We start from the raw sequence: 22,253 nt of genomic DNA, 5'->3' as shown, positions 1-22,253 counted from the left end.
TTATTCCTTTTAAGATGAGAGCTGTTGCGTTAACATATTTATAAAATTTATGTCTGATTGACTCACTGCTTTAATTTTTGTTTCCGTGGCACTTACATCTGAATTCATCACACAGTACCTGAGACTGAGGGCTCTCCATTTAAAAGACAGTTGCAGGTTAACGTTAGGCTCCACCCTAGCGGATTTCACGGAGTGGGGGAGTAAGGCGGGTTATATGCAAACCGAGTTCCCATAATGCCTTGCTTTCTTTGGAACTGAAAGTACTTAAAATTAGAAAACATCCTGGAACTGTCTTGCTAGGTTTTGATCATGTGTCTCCGTCCCTGAAGCGATCTCCCAGGAGGTATTCCATAGTTCCACAGAAGGCCCACGAATGAGAATAAACAAGACCCCGCCCAACAACGGGAAGCGGTGTTGAATAGCTTTTTTCCCCCCCGGAACTCAGCGTCATTTCCCGCACCCTGGGCGTGGTTGTCTTCTCTTTGCCGTTCTACTGGGTTTGATACCGGTGTTGAAGAAAATGAAGGCTTCTCGGAGCTCAGAGCGTCCGGGCCCCGTGAGGCGCCTTGTAGCTTTCTGCCGCGGCGGAGCGAAGCTGGCCATCCTGCTGCTGTTCCTTCCGCCATCAGTTTTGGGTGAGCCGCAGGGAGGTGCGGGGAGGCACCGACGCGCGGTGCACCGGCACCCGCGGTAAATGGGCGCAGCACAGACCCCAGCGCTGGTGTGAGTGTGGCGCTGTCAGCCCAGATAGTGCGCAGTGGTAGGTCTCCCACCGGCTTGTCTGTACTGAGTGTAGCCAGTTGTAGTGAAAGGAGGCGGTGTGGAGGTTGGGGAAGTCATGAAAGTCTGGGAGACTCAATTTCTAAACCTAGAATTTAGTTGTGAGGAAAGTTAATTTGCCTGTGTGTTTCCTCATCTGTGAATCTGAGATATTAAGGTATTTCGTGATGTTGTATTTAAATGATGTTGTCTAGTGTCTAACCCATGTTCTGCTGCTTAATTTGCTTCCGTCCTGGAGCCCTTATTTATGCATTTCTCTTAAGGCCTAGACAAACAGGTCTAGGGACTGATTATCTCTCGCCCCAAATCCTCTTCAACTCAGTTGAGTTCCTACTTTAAGAAAGATCCTCCCACTTCCACCCTAAGTTAGGGTTTGAAGAACAGGAAGACCCAAGTTGCAATGAAATATTTGCAAGTAAAAGGGACTATAGAATTTGCATATTACACTTTAGTGATGGTTAAGGGCAAAATAGAGTGCCCTTTTTACCCACTGTGGAAATTCTAAGTACCCTTTCTACGTCTTCAATAAGAATTTTCTCAGAGAAAGACTTCCTTGAAGACTTTTTGCATTGTTTAGACTCATTGACAGTTGAAATGACAGTCTTACGTGTTTTTGTTCAACTCGGGGTTTAAGCTTTTCCTCTAGACCGATTACATATATTAATTGAACCTTTTTTCCTGAGAGCAGAAAAAATAAAAACAAAATTTCTGCAAAAAAAAATGTGTTTAAATATTTATCTCCCTAAGTACACATAGTAATTGGTCAGGTGACAATATATGATAAAATTTAAATTTTTAGAAACGAAGTATACCAAGAATGTTGGGAATCTTCTATCAGTGCTTAGTGATCTTTGTGGCTTTGTCATCATCTGGCTGAAATGGTGCTACAGTTTTGCCATAGTTATTAAGATACTGTTACAACCTCAGGCATTATCATGTGCAAAGAAAATTTACCAAGGTTATCACAGTATCCTTCAAATGTGACTCAGGCTATGGAGTACTTTAGAGAGTTGAAATGAAGAGACTACTACTAGAATGCTTCCATTGGCCACAGCACTTTGTGATTTAAAAAAAAAAATGTGGTGGAGAGCTTCACCTCAACTCATAGAGAAACTGGTTCTGGGTTTCCAGTCTCTGCTACTTACAGCTGAGGACCTTGGATCCAGCAAATCAATTAACAAATGTCCACATGTGTGCCTCTGACAGCATTGTCAAAATGTATGAAGCAAAAATGGGCAGACCTGTAAACAGCAATAAATGAATCTACTCTTAGAGTTGGAAGCTTCAGTAACCCTCTACCAGAACTAGACAGATGTAGCAGGCAGAAAAACAGTAAGGACATAGCAGAACTCAGCAATGCACAACAGCAGAATATACCTTCTTCCCAGGCTCATACAGACCATTCACTAAAGTAAACCACAATCAGGGCCATAAAATGGTACAGTAGTTAAGTGTTACTAGAATACTGTTGGAGTTGGTGGACTCTGGCATGCCCTAAGATACTCGTGTAGGATCATTTCTGTTAACTGCTGCATGAAGAAGCCAAAGAAGGGGAGTTAGAGTTTGTTTCCTGTGCTTCATAATGCATCTCAGTTTCCATATTCTCAGATGTGTGATTTGTAGTTTATATTATCTAATGATAGACAACATAACCTTCTTACATGTCCTGCACTGAGAAATACTCACTAAAGATGATTATAGTAAGAGTAATTCCAGAAAACAAGGTGGCTGCACTGACTACCCTTTATTGCCTGAGGACACACACATGTATAAGTTGTATGTGAAATACACTCAGAGGAAGAAGTGCTGATCATATAAAAACAAATAGCAACAACAAAAATCTAGAAAGTATCAACAATACTAGTTGAAATACAGCCGTATATACACTCCTATTAACAAAATCTGTGATAATATTTTGTCACTTAAGTGTTAACTAATGATATTAGATCACTGTGTCTAGTAAAGTATTTAAAATGCTTATTCCAAGCCAGGCAACAGTGGCACACATCTTTATTCTCAGCATTCAAAGGCTGAGGTAAGTGGCTATATCTCTGAGTTTGAGGCCAGCCTGGACTACAGAGTGTGTTTCAGCACAGCCAGGACTACACAGAGAAACCTCTTGAAAATAATAATAAAATAAAAATAATAACAAGAATAAAAAATAGTAAAAATAATAAGATCTTATTTCATTTGTATAGCATTCCTTTAAATATTTATGCAGACCATATTTATAAATGTATTTTTTAAATTTTGTGCTCTCTAATTTAGCTAATAAAGTTGCTTAAGCAATCTTTTCAGAATCTCTCCACTAAAGGGTAAAGCATGTAGGATAGGAGCAGAGTATAGGGTGTAGCTCAGGTTGACAGCTCATATTTCAGCAGTCATGGAACTGGTCATGAGTTCACAGTTGTGATGGCTCAGGATGAATCAAACAGTGCCTTAAATGGAACATTTGAAAGTCGGTTACATCTTCCAGGACAAAAAAAGCATAGTAAGATAACAATGCACAGACATGCGAACAGCTAAAAATATGCAGACTCACTATACTGTATACTGTTAGCAAGAAGTCATGAAAGTTGTCTTGTGCTGTTTACTGGCAGATAAGGGACTGCTGTTGGAAAGTGACTCAGCAGTGTCTCAAAAAAATTTCTATCATGTACCTAGGCATTTTACTCCCAGGTTTTTACTTAAGAGAAATAAAAATCTGTGTCCAACAGAGACAGCTACATTAGTTTTTGTAGCTGGGTGGTGTTTTGTTTGTTGTTTTTAGATTTTATTTATTTTTATTTTATCTTTGTTAGTGTGTATTAGTATTTGCTTGCATGTATGTCAGTGCACAATATGCATATAGTACCTACAGAGGCCAGAAGAGGGCAACGGGTTTCCTTAGACTGGAGTCACATAAGGTTGTGAGCTGCCATGTGGGTGCTGGAAATTAAACCTGGGTCTTCTGGAAGATGAGAAAGAGCTCTTAACTGCTGAACCTTCTCTCCACCTCCATCATCCTGCACTATTGGTAATAGCCAATAAGTAGAAACAACAAAAAATGTCCTTCAGTTAAATTATGGCATATTTATATATCTAACTGAATATTTCTCAGCAATGAAATACATATACCCTGGGTAAATCTCAAAGTAATTCCTTTGAAAAACTAGACCAAAGAGAAAACAAAGACTGATATTTGTATGAAAATTTCTTTTAACTGGATGCTGCACTTGGGATTGATTCCCTTGTTGGGACTAATGGGGGAGACAGTTATCAACATTGTATTTATCCTACTTGTCAGCTAGAGAAAAGGTGAAGGCATGAAATCACAGAAACTTTCACTCAATGGTTTTGTTGCTGTTCTTTCTCCTTTCTCCATGTTTATCACAGTGGTTTTCACAGGAATTGTATTTTTCACTTAGTAGGTTTTTTGTTTTGTTTTTGCTGTTATACAGTATTTTCAAAGTGGTAATAACTTTGAAACTTAGAAATATATGAACTCTAATCAAAACTCTGCAAATGAGGGCTTCTTGGGACATAGTCTGGGTGGATTCTTGATGGTACTTATTTTACAGTATATTTATTTGCTTATGGCAACAAAATACATCTACTGCTTATAATTGGGTGCTAAGCTTTGGGCCTGGTATTTATCTATAGGAACAAAGGTTATTTGGTCTCTTACCTTCACATTTTCTATCTCTGATAGCTATTGAAAGAAATCCTATCAAATGTATGCATATTTAAAATAAAAATTATAATAATAAAATATTGTTGATATAATAGGGGAAAAGATAATGGGTAAAGTAAGAACAGGTAGTTTAAGTTTGATATTTCTCAGGTCTGGAAAGTGGTATGTTAGCTGAGACCTGGAAGAAGACCGGAAGCTGGAGAGAAATGAAAGATTCCACATAGAATGTGTCAGAGATAGAGGATGAATACATGTCTGGAGGAAACGGATGTGGAAAGTAGTAGTCTGGTAGGAAGTCAGGTTGAACGTGATGAAACATACATGTGAAAACACAGAACAGGACACCATAGTTCAGTGGAGTGTGGGGACAGCCACAGCCAGTCTAATATTGGAGGAAAATTAGGAATGTGAGCTTTTTTGGAGTTACCAAAATTCCACATATGCAAACCAAGATGCAGTCAGTTTAAAAATTAACTAGAAAAATATTGTTCAAAGTTTTTTATATGCCTTAATCTACCCCCTTAAAATTTGAATTAATTAATTGAGAGTTTTGGTAGGAAATGAAGTCATAGCAAAAATGTAATATTTCCAAAGTTAAAATGATTTTCTTCCAACAGATTAATTATTGATTACTTGTTATTTGACCCTAACTGTCAGTTAATTTAATTCTGCTAAGCCTTAAGGGAAGATAACCGAGTCTAGAAGTTAAATAAAAACATGTATTGGAAAATACATTCACAAAATGAAACACAGTTACAGTTTTTGAATTTTATTATCCCTCCTCCCCCCTTGCTTGGCCAAAGTGCTGATCCATTCCTGAATGCCAGAGAGGACGATCATGGGCCAGGAGAGCTTGCTGGTTGACTGAGACTGAGAGGAAGGATGTTTTGGTACAGGAGAGAAGGAAATGTGAGGATGGGATGGATGAAATCTAAGCACAGGTACTCTCTGATTGAAATTTGAAACTATGTTGGAGTTTCCCTTCAGCTAAAGACTGTTTATCCTACCTACATTATGTTAATATGTTATATGTGAATTAAGCTACATACACATTGCTTTTAAAAAAAGAGCAGAGGTATCCATAACTCCAATTCCAGAGAATCCAACATTGTCTTCTGATTTGCAAAGGCACTGCATGCATGGGATTCACATATATGCATTTAAGCACAAGAGTCACAGAATAAAATCAATAAATCTTAAAAAAATTATTAAAGCAGAGGCATTTTTAAAGCAGAGGCTCACTTATAGATGCTAACTAAAATTATTTTAAAATCTTAACTGTAAAAATACCCATTAAAGGTACTGGAGAGATAGCTTAGAGGTTAAGGGCACTGCCTATTCTTCCAAAGGTCCTGAGGTCAATTCCCAGTAACCACACAGTGGTGCACAACCGTCTGTAATGCCATCTGGTTTGTCCTGCAGGCATGCATGCAGACAGAACACTGTGTACATAATAAATACATAAATCTTTAAAAAGAATATTAAAAGAATCATTCCCTTTACCACTATTAGAGTATTCTTTTTCTTCTTTAATCACATCTATAAAGTATATTGGAGAGAAAGAAAAAGTGAATAAAAGTTCCTCCAGTAAGTGTAATGTTGCTGTGGTCTCATTCTCCAGGTCAGTGCAAAGCCCCATCATGGTTTCCATTTGCCAACCGTATAACTCAAACTAATGAATCCGAGTTTCCCATTGGAACATCTTTGATGTATGAATGTCGCCCAGGATATATCAAGAGGCAGTTCTCCATCGTATGTGAACAAAACTCAGACTGGACAAGTGCTGAAAATAAGTGTATACGTGAGTATCTGGAAGATGACAGAAAATAGATACTTTGTGGCAAATAGTAGAGTCTGTTTCAAGTTTGTCTCGATTTTAAAATTATGACACATCATTAATAATATTATCTAAGGCATATATAGTACATTGACTCATTCTTTTAAGTCATATCTTTACTCTGTGTGTCTGTCTTTTCAATTGTTGATAAATTTAATAATAATGATCATCACAGAGCATGATTGATGAAAAATACCCTCAGGATATTTCACTTAGTGTATCCAACTTTGCGTAAGTTTCACTAAGTAATTAGTGATTCCAAAGCAAATAAATGTATATTTAATAACTAAGAGATGAAAAAAATCCCAGACTTTGAGGCCTGTGAATTGGAACACATAAAAGAATGCCTTGGTAATAAATGAAGTATTTATGTTTTTGGATGTCGCCATGTGAAAATAAGAAAGAACGTGGATGGGAGTTCTTTTGGAAAGAAGTGTCTGGTGAGTTTTCTCAAAGTAGCAAAAATCTGTGAAATGTTACAATTTTGTATGCTCTGTATACAGTAAGTTACAGTCAGGTTCGAACTTTATAAACTAAGAAAAGTTCAGTTTACTTTACTTTGTTCAAAAATTGTTTCTTTCTCACAGGTAAATCATGTGAAACTCCTAAAGATCCTCAGAATGGCATAGTAAATATAATCACAGACATTCAGTATGGATCCAGTATTACTTATACTTGTAATACAGGGTGAGTTGGCAACAACAGCTCTTCATCAAGACTTCTGGAACAGCAATACTACCTTCTATCCAGGACTCAAAGAACACATCTAAGTTGTTACTTCCTGATTTGAGTTTTGGTTGTGTTTTTATTTGTTTGTGCTAAAGGTTGAACTCAAGGCTTTAAACTTGCTACACAAGTGCTCTACAGCACGTCCACACCATCAGGATGTTGCCTAGCCTTAAAAGGCTTGAATATAAGTGTTTAATTCTTGATTGAAATATACAAAAATATAACATGACTAGGTGAGAAAGATATGTTATCCCTGCTGAATAATCAAGACAGCACACGTTAGTCAGCTTTCCATTACTATAACAAAATAATTGAGATAGTTAAAAGGAAGAAAGGTATGCTTTAATTCATAGTTATAGAAATCTCAGTTCAGTTCATGGTCACTTACTCTCTTACTTAGATCTAAGGTGGCATGGTCCATTACAGCAGGGACATGGTAAACCTTTCACCTCATAGTTGCCATGAAGAAAATAAAGGCTTTGAGGCTAAGATCTCAGTATCTTCTCCAGAGGCATATAGCTGGGAAGCTAACTTTGTCCCTTAAGGCCCACCTCTTAAAGATTCTACAACAGCCCAATAAGATCATAGCCTGGGAGGCTAAGCCTTTAAACTATGAGCATTTGGGGATGTTCCTAACTATGGCAACATACATAGGAAGTAAAACACTCACTGGGTTGGTATGGTGCAGACTAAACACACAGTTTTTGCATTGATAAATCCTGAACCAAACTGTGAAAAAGAAGTTGAAGAAATTGTGATGGCTGTGAGTTAGCATTGCAGATACATGTTCGAGAGCAAAACCATATAGTTCAATGTAGCTGAAGAGGCAAAACATAAATTCTTAGATAAATTCCATTTACTTACTACAACCTTCCAACAAAGAAGCCTTAGGACCTAATGTTTTCACCACTGAATTCTAATTTATTTTATGAGGCCAGTACTATGCTAATACCAAAGCCAGACATGACAACAGAAGGAAATTACTGGACAATATCCTTAATAAACATGTTATAAACATTGTCTACAAACTAATAGCAGACAGAATTTATAAATGCATACACTGGGGCTAATGAGATGAAGCTTCAACATCCATGTAAAAACCCAGCCATGGCTCCATGTGCCTGTAATCCCAGCACTGGGATAATGAGAGACAGAAAGATCCTAAGAGCTTGGTGACCAGATAGCCAAAAGAGTGAGTTTTCAGTCCAGTGAGAGATTTTTTTCTCAAGGCAGTAGACTAAGAGTGATAGAGGAAGATGCCTGGCATCTTGCTCTGAGTTCCTTGTGCACACATACGAGCACACTGTGTAGCACAATTAATAAAAACCCAGAGACAGAAATTGGAGTTCAACTTGAAGGTCAGAAAAGCAAAACAAACAGTCACTGGCTCTTACCTCTACCTCAGTCCAAAATGGCAATTCTGCCTCCAGGAATCTCAGAATGAGACTGTAAGTGAAGCATGCACCACTATCACCCAGTTTCTATGGCAAACTAGTGTGGCTACTGGTGTTAAAGGTGTGTGCCACGACTGTCTCGTTTGTAAGGCTGATCTGTGTGGCTGTTTTACTCTCTGAACTTCGGCAGGCTTTGTTTACACAAATGAAATATCATCTCAGCACTGTCACACAGACCCCATGTACACTCATACAACATACCCACTGTCTACATCATGATGAAGTGGGATTTATCCCTGTAATGAAAACTTGACAATGTACAAATAAAACGTGATATATCACACTGACAGAATGAGGTGTAAAAACATAGCCATTACTAGAAGAAAATACATTTGAAATTCAAATTTTCCGTTGTTAGAAAAGCTTTTTAAAAGTTATTCATAAAAGGATTAGAGATTCTGCATATATTTTCCACATATGACAAGCCTACAACTAACATTGTTCTCAGTGGTGAAAGACAGTCTTTTCTTTAAGATTAGGAGCACAAAAGCATTTTTATCATTCTCAAAGGAAAGCTTTCCCTGTCCTATCCCTGATTTTGGACTTACTTGAATATCCATCAGTAGGTAAGTGGTTAAGTGAGTGGTGGTACATCCATGCTGTGAACTCTAACTTATAACAGAAAGGATTGCTTGATAAACCTCCAGTTATTATGCTGAGTAGAAAGCTAATCATATATGGTTACATTCTATATGATTCTTTATATAACTTTTTATAAATTATATAATTATAGAAGTAGTAACCAGCAATAAGAATATGCTAGGAAAATTGGGAATAGGAAGATGAAAAGTGAGTGCCACAGTAACTAGACAGAACAAGAGATCTATTGTCAATTTTAGTTCTTTCTGTGGTAGCAAATCCACAAGCTTACATGTAAAATTGTATCCTCTTTTCCACTGGTTGCTGGTGGCACATGACTTTTCCCCAGCATTTGGATCTCTGAGTTCAAGGCCAGCCTGGACTACAGAGTGAGTTCCAGGACAGTCAAAGAGAAACGCAGAGAAATCCTGTCTCAAACAAACAAAAAGGAAAGAGGAAAGGAAAAAAGAAAGAGGAAAAAAAACAAAACAAAAAAAGTTTCTTTCACAGAGGAAAAGGAGCAAGTGAAATTTAAAACACAATCCTTTACAGTTGCACTTCCCAAAATGACTTGTTTTTTTAATAAATCTAACATAATAGTTATTAGAGTTAAGTTACTGTAAATAAGTGTCATGACTTGTTTTAATTTTATGACATACTAGACAATTTACAGCATATTAATTAATTATTCCTGACTTTAATCTGTTTTTATTCAACTTCGGTCAGATTTGAGTTCTAGGTTCTACATTAATGAATCTTGCTGATAAGACATACCCTTATCCAGGCATTCACATTACTTTTTCAAGGTATAAATTACCATATTAGTATTATATACATATACACATGAAATTTCTTTTGCCCTCAAGAAGCTTATAATGTCTTTAAAAATAAGATTTATAGAAAACAATTATACTTTATTGCAGATTGCATGATAACATAATAAAAAGAAAAATCTCATTTAGTTAGGAAGGCATTAAGAAGAAAATCAAAAAGTCTAAAGAAGGATGTAAGATTTCAGAACTCATGGTCTTTGACAAGAAAAGAAAAAAATGTCCTGAAGCTTTCAAGGTAGTAATCTCTGGGAAGCAGCAATTTAGCAGGCAATTACTTACGAATTAATTAACATTCTTTGTTCTGTGTATAGATACCGCCTCATTGGTTCCAATACAGCTATGTGCATACTCTCAGGTAACGGTCTTGTTTGGGATAATGAAGCACCTATTTGTGAGAGTAAGTTGAAATTTTTATTTCTATCACCTTTACTTATGTACTTTAAATTTTCTCTGGAATTATACAATTTTTGCAGATCTAAGATTGAACCCAGGGCCTCATGCCTGTTAGGAAGTACTCTATCACAGATGTAAACCTAAAGCCCTATAAGGGATTTTAAAAATTGTTATTAAAATTCCTCTTGTATAAACTGTTTTTCAAGAAAATGAAGATGTTCTGGCTAGTTTTGTCTCAACTTGACATAAGCTAGAGTCATACTGAAAATAAGAATTCTTGGTTGAGAAATTCCTCCGTAAGCCTGTAAGGCATTTCTTAATTAGTGATCTCTGTAGGAGAGCCTAGTCCATTGTGGGTAGTGTCAGTCCTGGGCTCGTGGTCCTGGGTTCTATAAAAAAGCTGGCTGAGCAAGCCATGAGGAACATAAGCTTCCATGGCCTCTGCATCAGCTTGTGCCTTCAGGTTTCTTCCTGATTAGAGTTCCTGCCTTAGCTTCTCTCAGTAGAATGTGTTTTAGGATGTAAGCCAAATAAACTCTTTCCTCCTCAAGTTGCTTTTGGTTATGTTTTTTTTATCACAGCAATAGTAACTCTAAGACAGAAGACAACTACAACATTCTTGAACTACAACATTCTTTAAGTTCTCCTTGGTCCTGGGATGTTCCTTTTCTAACTGTAGAATGTATAAATGTAAAAAGTCTTCCAATCTTATTTTTAACTCAGTTAACTTTAAGTTGTGTTTGTTTTTCAATCTCTAATATAACTATCATCCTGCTTGGCAATTTGATAAAATTTTTGTCCATATTTTTCAAGGTTAGTGAAGCTGTGGGCTAACCTACACTTTCACATGTTGTAAACCAAGTTTCTATCCTGCCCAGTCCCAAAGAAACACACAGAGGCTTATAACAATTATAATCTGTTTGGCCTATTAGCCCAGGCTTATTATTGACTAGCTCCTCTTACAACTTAAATTAACCCATAATTCTTGTCTGTGTTTAGCCACGTGGTGTGGTACCTTTTATCAGTGCAACATTCTCATCTTGTTTCCTCTGTATCTGGGTGGTGACTGCATCTGGACCTTCCTTTTCCCAGAATTTTCCTAGTCTGGTTGCCCCACCTATACTTTCTGCCTGGCTATTGGCCAATCAGTGTTTTATTAAACCAATACCATTAACTAATTTTTACAGCGTACAAAAGCATTATCCCACAGCAACATATGGAACATTTAAACATATACACTTTATGTAAAAAAGAATCAAAATTCAAACTGCATGTATTTTCCTATTAAAACACAGTATAGGGCTGGAGAGATGGCTCAGTGGTTAAGAGCATTGCCTGCTCTTCCAAAGGTCCTGAGTTCAATTCCCGGCAACCACATGGTGGCTCACAACCATCTGTAATGAGGTCTGATGCCCTCTTCTGGCCTGCAGACATACAGACAGAATATTGTATACACAATAAATAAATAAATATTTAAAAAAAACACAGTATAACTAGTTATAGCTGTGTCTGTACTTTTAACTGTTTAATTATCTAAAATTTCTATAACTTAAGCCCACTAAATAGCTCTAAGTCCCTGGGGGAATGCTAGAGGAAACTTTGGAATATTTGATAGTAGGCTATGTCCTGCAGAAGATCATTTCCTATTCATGTGAATTTTTGCAGACCTATAAACCAATTCAACCTCTTTTACAGTAATTCACTGTGGATTTTTGTCCACCCGACCGATATCTCATCTCACAAATAAGTCATATAACACTGTCCATAGTTACATGGTGATGATCTTGATAGTCAGATCATTCTGTTGTTTCCATAGCATAATACTAATGATCAAAATGTCTAAAATGATTTGAATTTTCATTGATAGTAATTCTTCATGTTTGTGGAATTACTATTCAAACCTGGTGTGCATTATTTACTAGTTTATTTACTTATTTTATAAAAATTCTTGTACATAGTGTCATATTTTCCAATAAATAAAATGAGTATGTTTTCTTTTAGTCTATGGCCTGTCTTTTTTTTCTTTTTGAAAATAGAAATTCTTCATTTTAATATTTTAACTTTCTAATTTTCTCCTTCTAGTTACTGATTTTTTTCTGTTCAAGAAATCTTTGTGTATTAGGACATTTTTCCATCTTATAGTCTAAAAACTTTGTTGTTAATATTTTTTTCAAATTTTCCTTTTAGTTGACAACAGATTTGCAAATTAATAGACAAAGAAGAAAAATCTGAAAACTGATATAAACTCTGTAATATGATCAAAGAGCTATTTCAAATGAAGAGGTCAATTGTATTTGTAACTTTATGTGTTTATAAGAAAAAAGTAGGAAAAGTTTATAGGAAAAAGTAAGTGTCCATGTTGTTATGTGTGCCTAAATAACAACATTTTAAAACTCATCTACAAGTCAATAAATATTCAATGCTTTTAATGAACATTTGAGTATATAATGAGTATAAGTATCTTCAATTCAATGATTCATTGGATTTCCCCTATTTATATAAAATATAATCTGTTTTCTTTGCCCAGGAATTCCTTGTGAAGCACCCCAAGCCATTACCAATGGAGAGTTCGTTGCTCCTACAGAAGATTTTTATTATGGAATGGTGGTCACCTATCGCTGCAAAACTGGTGATAGAGGGAAAAAGCTCTTTAATCTGGTGGGTGAATCATCCTTACACTGTACCAGCAGTGATGGTGAAGTTGGAGTCTGGAGTGGCCCTCCTCCTCAGTGCATTGAACTCGGCAAATGTACACCTCCCCATGTTGAAAATGCAGTCATGGTGTCTGAAAGCAGAAGCTTGTTTTCCATAAGAGATACTGTGGAGTTTAAATGTCAGCCTGGCTTTATCATGGAAGGAATCAGCAGTGTACAGTGTCAAAACCTAAACAAATGGGAGCCAGAGTTACCAATCTGCTTCCAGGGTAAGTCTGATCAGGGCTTGGGGAGCATGCCATGCCATGGGGTGTTGGAGGATCAGAGGTAAAGGTTGGTTCTGGAAGAGGGCATATGGTGAACATGTTGGATGAATAAATTTTCTTGGGAGGGAATGTGAAATCAAGAAGGGTCATGTGTTTGTGGTGTTTGTGCACCCTCACAACACATCCATTCAAACTGAGAAGAAGCTAAATATGAACAAGGAATGTGATACATCCTGGGAATTCTCATACACAGAAGTTCTTTTCATGTATTGCCATCTCCAGCCCTTATCAGTTATTCATATGCCTAATATTTACTAATATGTAATGAGTGATCCTTGGCTAGTCATATTAAATGCCTGCATATTTAATTCCTAAAATGAAACTATGGGGTAGTTATTATTTTTGCCATATTGGGGCTTAGGGGTTAGATAGTTTTCCAAGACGATATAGATACTAACTTGCAGATCAAAGATCAAAATCCAGGTCTTTCCATTTGGCAGATCCTCCCAAGGAATGAAGACTTTCCTGTAGGTGATAATGGGTTATAAAGACATTAGAAGGACAGGAAGAGTAAAAGGAAAACAATGTTGCCAAAGATCAGGGAACTACTGTTACTCAAGAATAGAGCTGACACATCGGGCCCTACTCTGGTTGACACTGTCAACCTCTGTCATGCTGACACAGCCAGACCCTGCTACTTCTTCCAGGATAGAGCCAGTCCTTGCTGTCATTAGTGTTGCTGATTGCTGCTCACTTGAGAGATCATCAAGGCTGCCTCAACTGATGCTGTCCCTGGATGCATAAAGGTGTCTATCACATCTCTTGTCCTTTAGTTTGATATATATGTCTTCCAGGTGGCAGAACTTAATTAGAGCCCCTAGAGCAGTGGTTTTCTATCTATGTGTTGGGACCCATTTGGCTAACCTTATCTCCAAAAATATTTACATTATGATTCAGTAAAAGTAACAAAATTACAGTTATGAAGTAGCAACGAAAAAAAATTTCTGAGTGGGGGTCACCAGAACATGAGGAACTGCTATTCAAGGATCACAGCTTTAGGAAGGTTGAGAACCACTGTCCTAGAGACCTAGAGCAAAGAAGTCATAGTGTTCATGTTTTTACCCATAACAATCAAAAGGCATTATATAGTATGAAACTGAGAATCAATAGAAATTTAACCAGATTATTCTTTAAATATCAAGGGAAACTCTTGAGAGATGAGCACTCAAAGCAATTATTATAACATCAAAAATATTTGGAAATCCTTAAGAAAGTCATTTATTCTAGACCAATATTCTAAAGTTCAAGGCTAGCCTGGTCAACAGAGCTAGTTCAGAACAGTCAAGGCTACACAAAAAAAAAAAAAAAAAAAACCTCCTGTCTTAAAAAACAAAACAAAAAAGATATTGGGAGTATAATAACTTTAGTGTACATCATAGAGAGAAAACAATAAATTCAAGATTTATCAGTTATAGTCACAGTGTCTTCATTGTATAGTCACTTTTGGCAGAAAGGTTGTTTATTCTGTCATATATAAATAAAGTTGTTCCTTTTTTTCTTCTTTTATTTCCCACATAAAGTTGTGATCCTCTTGGCATGTGTGATCCAGTTTACCATTGAGGGAATTTTTTTTCACTTCATGAAACTTTCTTCCTTAACATGTCACCTGCCTCTAGAAATCCAGCACTAGGAGTGTACCTCAAACAAAGATGGTGTTTTTATCCAAAGCTGAAACTGCTCTAGCACTATGAGCCAGGCTACACGTTAGAGTCCTGTGGCTCTCGCATGTGTGGGTCTCCAGACTGTCATCTGGATTGATATTTATGGCTTGTGTTTATATTTTCCACACACAGTTATTTCTGTTTGACTCTTTTTCTCCAGTGAAATCCTGTGGTCCTTTCCTGGAACAGCTTCCTAATGGGAATGTACTATTTCCACTAAATCTTCAAATTGGGGCTAAAGTGTCCTTCGTTTGCAATAAAGGGTAAGTGTGAGCAGGCCCAATCTGTCTGAGCTTGTCCGAGGTATGGGAAGGTTGGTATGGGGAAGAGAACGTCTGCTATTGTTTATAGGAAACACTGGTGACTTGTGGAATTCATAAAAAGAGATATGAAGTAAAAACTGGGATGCTTATTAAATGACAGATTCAAAAACAAGTGTATCTACTGGTTTTAAATATATAGGTAATGCACTAAGTGAAAAAAATCATTTTCTAAATAGAAAATAATGCTAGTAATTTTGAGGGAAATTATATGTTACAAAAGCTTATACAGTTAACAATGTATTTAGCAATGTTTTAGGGAAAAAAATTAATGCTTTATTAATAGACTTTATAAGAGAAGCAAAAAATAAGGTGCAGTGTTTGAAAGCCCAGTCATGTGTCATTAGACCAGCAACGGGCTGTGGGCTCTAAAATGGGAGCATGGCATCCAATGTTAATATTTCAGGTGAGATCATAAACATTCTACACAGCAGACCCGCCTCTGTCAAACTACCAATCCTCACCAACAAAGAACCTGCTCTCCAGCACTTCACAGAATCCTTGGCAGCACCAAGTACCAGGACCAAATAAGAATTAGGAATACACAAGGGTTTAAACATCCTTTGAGAATTTTGGATGGCTTTGTACAAAAGTTGGCTCCTTTCCACTTTCCATTTTTCTCTTCAGTCCCAGTGCTTTGAAAGGAAAGACCAAGAAACAGAAACAAAAACAAGCAAAAGGAGACCTGTACCTAAAAGGAGCCTGCTTCTCTGAATTACTGAGAAAATAAGTGTAACTTATTCTTCAGTAGCCCAGCATGCTGTAGTGAGCTTCCTAGACAATAATAGCAGAAACTGAGACATAAGAACAATCTCTATTTCCTACCAGTTAACTCAGCTTTCCCAGTGCCAGAGTTGGCAAGGTGTTGCATTAGCAGTCTGGGTTTGCAGTTGTGACAGGGAGCAGTACTGGCTTCCTTTTAGCATGATCAGTGCTGAGTAAGGGTCCAGGGTCTAGCTGTGCCCTGACTGCTTTCTTTAGTTTAAGCTAGGACTTTATATGACAAGTCTCTTTGCCTTGCAATTCTGTTTTACCCACCTGCTAAGTGGTAAAACTACCTGTGGTTGTTAAGTGGCTTAGCATCTACACACCCTTTCCACCTTCTGGTTCCATTTCCTAAAATCCTCAGGTGCTTTTTTGACTAGACCTGGAAAATGAGTATTACTCTGGCCAAATCATTTTACAGTACACTACCATTTTCTTCCTTAGGTTTCAATTAAAAGGCAATTCTGCTAGTTACTGTATTCTGGCTGGAAGGGACAGTATTTGGAATAGCAGTGTTCCTGTGTGTGAACGTGAGTATATATAGCAATACTTTTTTTTTTTAAAGATTTATTTATTATGTATACAACATTCTGCCTCGATGTATGCCCACATGCCAGAGGGGGGCACCAGATCTCAGTACAGATGGTTGTGAGCCACCATGTGGTTGCTGGGAATTGAACTCAGGACCTCTGGAAGAGCAGCCAGTGCTCTTAACCTCTGAGCCATCGCTCCAGCCCCTATATAGCAATACTTTAATGTAGTTGCTCTCTCTAACTTCTTGTTAATAATTCTACCTTTCAGTATTTCTTCTATATTCTAGTCTGACTTACTGACAGAAATTGATTACTTTAATAAAATTTTGTTCTTATTATCTCCTTGCTTTGGAAACTCTGATTAGCTTCCATCATTCTGAACTTTGTGTTGATGTGTGATATTTCCTGTGTGGTTTGCTACTAGGACAAGAAAGACTTTGACAAGTTTCTCTTCTCTTTCCTCCCCTTCTTGCTTCCCTGTGTTTTTCTTTTATGTTCTGTCATCAATATGCAAACACTTATTCATATTTATTTGGTAATATGCATATATAAAACAAATGTCCACTTAATTATTGAGCAAAAGTTATGTGCTTTATTTTCACCTGCACTGGAATTATAATGGTGATTAAGATGAGCTAAATTTCTGACTCTATATTATATGTACTTAAGAAGGAAGATGAACAAGAAACAAATTGAATACTATAGAGTTAATACATCAGATAATAGGTAATAGATCAGAGGAAATGAGAATGAGGAAAATTAGGTAAACCACATCAGACTGAGTAGGCAAGGTAACATTCTTCAAGTCTCAACGTAAGCATATAAAATATGCTGAAATATTAAGAAATAATAAGATTAAAAAGAAAAGCTCTTATACAAAATCACTGCTTATTTCTCCTACTTCATACTTGTTCTATAAAAATTTTCCAAAAGTTTGCCAACACTTGTAAAATATTTATTTGATGTGTATGGGTGTTTTGCCCGCATGCATGTCTGTGCATTGTGTGCATGCCCCTTGCCATAGAGGCCAGAAAAGGGTGTCAGATTCACAGATCTTGGAGTCACAGATGGTTTTAAGCCACTGAGAGAGTGTTGGGAATAAAACCCAGGTCCTGTGGAAGAGTAGTCAGAGCTCATAACCATGGAGCCGTTTCTCCAGTCCCAGTGGTTTTTGTTTTTAACAGTAAATTTTAAGTCTCTAATAGGCCATAGACGTGCACTTCATAAGTTGCCTACTTCTCTGAATTACTTGGAAAAGCATGACTTTTCTTCTATTTCTTTCTATCGCTTTCCTAACGTTTTGTACTCACTTTGTGTGTAGTTCTCCTCCTCACTGTGAGGCTGCAAGTCTGTCTTGTGGCTGATTTTCATGCTTGCTTAACTCAGACAGCATAGGGTTTTTTCTTTTTCATTCATTCTTCCCCGTTTGCATCTCCATCTTCTTCCAAGCAGCTGCTGACATTTATAGCTTGCATGTTCCGGATTTCTTTTTAAAGTCTAAAAAAATTGTCCTCAAGCTTTAAAAATATGAATAAATCAACTAGTCTTTAGTAGCTAGAAATCTACTTGAGTATCTTATAATGCTTTCCAGAACATACCGTGTGTGTGTGTGTGTGTGTGTGTGTGTGTGTGTGTGTGTGTGTGTGTGTGTGTGTATGTGTGTGTGTGTGTGTGTGTGTGTGTAATCTTTGCTATCCAGGAAACTTTACACGGAAGCAGTATGACCAATGGCTCTTCTACCACCATGACTAGAACTCTTTGACATATTTCCTGGTTTTTTTCCACTCGTTGTGAAACTACTGTAATAATGAGACTGATGGTTGACATCAGTGAGTCATTAAGGGAAGATCTCATTCCTTGAAGGTGTTTAGTATACATGGAATGCATTTTCGAAAGATGCCCTAAGAATGTAAGCTTCTTTGAGGATAAAGATCTGCCAGCACTCTTCTCTACTGTTCCCCCAGTTGCTGGTAAAGGCTGAAACAAGGATGACTCCAAGCAATAGTGAATACTTAGCCTAAACTAGCCATCTTCTATGATCAGATTGTTGACTACCCCAGTTGTCACCAGAGAGCCTTCATCCAGTAACTAATGGGAACAGATGCAGAGATCCACAGCCAAACATTAGGTTAAGCTTGGGGAACCCTGCTGAAGAGACAGAAGAAGGATTGTAGGGTGCAGAGGGGTCAAGGTCATCACAAGAAAACCCGCAGAAACAAGTGACCTAACTGAGGAATTCAGAGTCTGAGCCAACAACCAGGGAGCCTGTATAGGTTAGACCAACCTAGGTTCTCTACAAATATGTGTCAATTGTATAGCTTGGTTTACTGCAACTCCTAATAATAGGAGCAGGGGCTGTCTCTAATGCTTTGGCTGCCTCTTAGGAACCTATTCCTCATACTGGATTGCCTTGCCCAGCCTGAATGCAAGGGGAGGTGCTTACTGCAATTTGATATGCCATGCTATGCTTGCTCCTATCTGAACAGAAATAGAGAAGAAGTCGGGGGCTAGGCAGGGGTTGGGGGACATGCAGGAAGACTACAAAGGCAGCTTTACTGGTCACTGTGTCTTAGCTGGAATGAACAGCAGTGTTCCTGTGTGTGGATGTGAGTAGCCATGCAGCCTGGATTGCACTCCCGATTTTCTTTCCCAGTGTGCGTCCCTCATAGACTTTCCTTTGCCTACAGGTCTTTACTAAACTACTTATTTGTTGCAAGTATTTCAAGAAAAGCCTTATAAGTAGGTGTTTGTGGTTTATCAACATGTGGTATGTTGATGTTGAATTTTGTGGGGAATATGGCGGAAGAAACTAGGTGATATAAAAGTACATGAAATGATACCTATTTGTTGTTTTATTAGTTTCGTCATTGGAGGTTGATCTCTCTTAAATGTCATGCTCTTTTATCCCCTCACTGATGTATTTATTAGGCCATTGTCTTCTCTATGGCATATACTGACAAAGGCTTCTGTGTCAGGACTTTGTATGTGTGGAAAGAGCAACAAAGAGATTAGAGCCATTCATATTTTCATAAAGTTAATTTTCCAGTTGGGAAACAAATAAAAACAGGAAAATAAATATTTTTTTTAAAAAAATCACAGTATATCACTAGCATGATAACTAGTGAAGTGTGATAAGAAAATAAAAATTTATATAAGAATTTTTTATGGCACAGGAAGTGGGAGTAGTAAGTCAATCTTTAACATGATGGAGGACCATTTATTTCCAAACCATATGCTTACAAAAAGCACCAATGATTTGGAAATTTGTAAATAGATTAAAGTATATGTTTTCTATATAAAACATTACTCGTCTTTCTCACTTATATGTCCTAAAGCAACGCAAGCCAGTTTTTAAATTTTTAATTTTCCTTTTGATTATAAAATATCTATTTCAAGTAAGATTTAATAAAATATATTGCTAGATACCTATTTTATGTTTTATGGTGAAAGTTATAGGAATATTCAATGCATAAGAAATTGTGGTATTGAACCAATGCACAGACACATAAAACTGGTAGTAAATATATCAGCTGTGAATTACTACAGTGAGACAAAATTTGTTTGTTTTGGTTTTTAAACAAAATCTCATCTCTAGAACCATCTGATCTGGCACAAAAACATCTTTGTAGTTATCTGATGACACCATAATATATTTGTTTGGTACTGATAATGGCCTTGAATCACCAAGAAACATCTGCTTTGCTTAAGTGCATGTTTCAGACAGGTTTCCCTAGAATTTAGTGTTTGTGTGACCAAAGCCTCACCCATCCTCAAACTTGTTGTAAATGGGGCTCTTGCTATCCCTGGTGTAAAGTAGGCAATTGAATAGTTGCAAAAACAAACAAACAAAAAACCAGAAACCTATTTCCAAATCTGTTAAAAAAAAATTAGCTTCCTAGGTGATCTAGGACTACTGTCTTCTGGGCTTTTCAAACAAACTCTAGTTCTGGTTAGTTCAGTTCCATCTTAGCAAATCCTTACAGATCCAAAAGTACTAATGTCCCACTCACAGGTACTATCAACATATTAGTTATTTTGATTGAAATTAATAGAACCTGAAGATTTTATCTCTTTCTAGGAAATTTTTGTCCATATTCTCCAGCTGTCATCAATGGGAAACATACAGTTACTGTTCTGGGAACTGTCTTTCTTTTCTTTGCATGCCTTCTCTCTTTCTCTTTCTCTCTCTCTCTCTCTCTCTCTCTCTCTCTCTCTCTCTCTCTCTTCCTCAACACTATTAGTAAAATTCATTTTGTCTTAACTACTAAAACACACTTTGCACCAGTGTCTTTCCATCTGTCATAGTAGCGAAATCACCTGCATTATTGCAAAAACAGATATTCCTGAGCTCCATTCCAGGACTTGGATTTTGTTTTGTGAAGGGTCAGAAAGCTACTTTGAGCAAATTAATCAAAATATTCTAATATAGGAAAACCACACCTACTAGATGCCATTTACCTTGTTGACACTTATAGAGAGAAACATTTTGAGCAAATTTTAGACAATTACAACAGAAAAGGAAGCTTTACTTGAAGTTAAGAAGGTATTGATGGCTGGACAGAAAACGAAAGCAATTTTAAGGATGAGTTAAAGGCAATAAAGAAAATTAAATAGAAAGATGATATTTAAAATTAGAATTGCAAGTTACTAACTTCTTGGTTCTATATACAAAAACAGATCAGAAGTATTCACTTACTCCAGAGCACAGATAACAGCATATATTCTCTATTAGAAAAATTTCATGTTAAGTCTCTAAGATGAGAACATATACTGGTTCCATGGAGCCAGGGCTAAAACATAGTCGTCCTATCTTCTGATCTTTCTAAATATTACCAACTACAGAGCTGATAATCAGAAGAGTCCCATATTAATGTACACAAGAAATGAAAGAAAAATTAAATCATAAATTTAGAGGGGTGGTAATAATATTTTTATTGAAAATATGCCCCATTTTGTAGAAGACAAAGTTTGGGGTTGCAGATGTTTCTACAATAGTAGTTTCAGTTAACAACAAAATACAATTTTTTTGTGTTTTTTTTTTATTGCAGGAGTGACATGTATCATCCCAGAGCATATGAGTGGAGTCAGTGAGGAGCTGAAAATGAAAAGATATTACTATGACGATAATGTAACGTTGGAATGTAAGGATGGGTTTACTCTAGATGGCAGTTCTCAGAGCCAGTGCCAGTTAGATGCCACCTGGAATCCTCCTCTGGCCAACTGTGTACCTCGTAAGTACAAGATACAGGGGTTGGAGCCCCTTCCCAGCATGGTCCCTCACTGACTGACCAGTCACCTCTCTATTCTGGTGCCCACTGTGATGAGGTGCTACAATGTGTAGAGATTATGGAGCTAAGAATGTACTGTCTTAAAATACAAGTTGTATATTAGTAAAGCTTGCTTGAAGTGTGAATCTACAATAGAAAAAGCACATACACACAGAGAGACACATACCCACACAGAAAACCCATAAAACCACAACATCAGAAACCATAATATATAAGCAAAAGTCCAGTAACATTAAAAAAAAAAAAACTTCAATACCACTGAGTTCATTTTGAGTTGGTCACCTACTGCTGGGCATGGGGTCTGCCTTCGAGTGTAGTTTGTGTATCCAGTGACACTCCACTGGAGAAAAATAATTTCTCATTTGCAAGCTACTGTCAGTTGGAGATAGCTTCTTAGTTAGTGCTGGTAGATCCTGTTTACTTGCCCC

At 37.0% G+C, this 22,253-nt stretch overlaps 1 protein-coding gene across 2 annotated transcripts in view; it reads left to right on the top strand.

Moving 5' to 3' along the window:
• The first annotated feature begins 267 nt into the window (after positions 1 to 267).
• Cr1l (complement C3b/C4b receptor 1 like) overlaps positions 268 to 22,253 on the top strand; it is a 31,898-nt gene continuing 9,912 nt past the window's right edge. Inside the window, exons 1-8 of one of the 2 annotated variants that reach the window (XM_075989542.1) lie at positions 268 to 635; positions 6,075 to 6,254; positions 6,878 to 6,977; positions 10,197 to 10,282; positions 12,806 to 13,201; positions 15,080 to 15,182; positions 16,449 to 16,534; positions 21,586 to 21,768. In XM_075989542.1, the coding sequence (XP_075845657.1) occupies positions 521 to 635; positions 6,075 to 6,254; positions 6,878 to 6,977; positions 10,197 to 10,282; positions 12,806 to 13,201; positions 15,080 to 15,182; positions 16,449 to 16,534; positions 21,586 to 21,768 (1,249 nt within the window). In that variant the 5' untranslated portion in view covers positions 268 to 520. The remainder of the gene's footprint in view (positions 636 to 6,074; positions 6,255 to 6,877; positions 6,978 to 10,196; positions 10,283 to 12,805; positions 13,202 to 15,079; positions 15,183 to 16,448; positions 16,535 to 21,585; positions 21,769 to 22,253) is intronic. The other variant, XM_075989543.1, reaches the window with a different exon arrangement.

This window comes from Microtus pennsylvanicus, chromosome 10 (assembly GCF_037038515.1).
Source record: "Microtus pennsylvanicus isolate mMicPen1 chromosome 10, mMicPen1.hap1, whole genome shotgun sequence".
Lineage (NCBI taxonomy): Eukaryota > Metazoa > Chordata > Mammalia > Rodentia > Cricetidae > Microtus > Microtus pennsylvanicus.
Note: the sequence above shows the minus strand (reverse complement) of the source record. Positions and strands in the feature narration are given on the sequence as shown.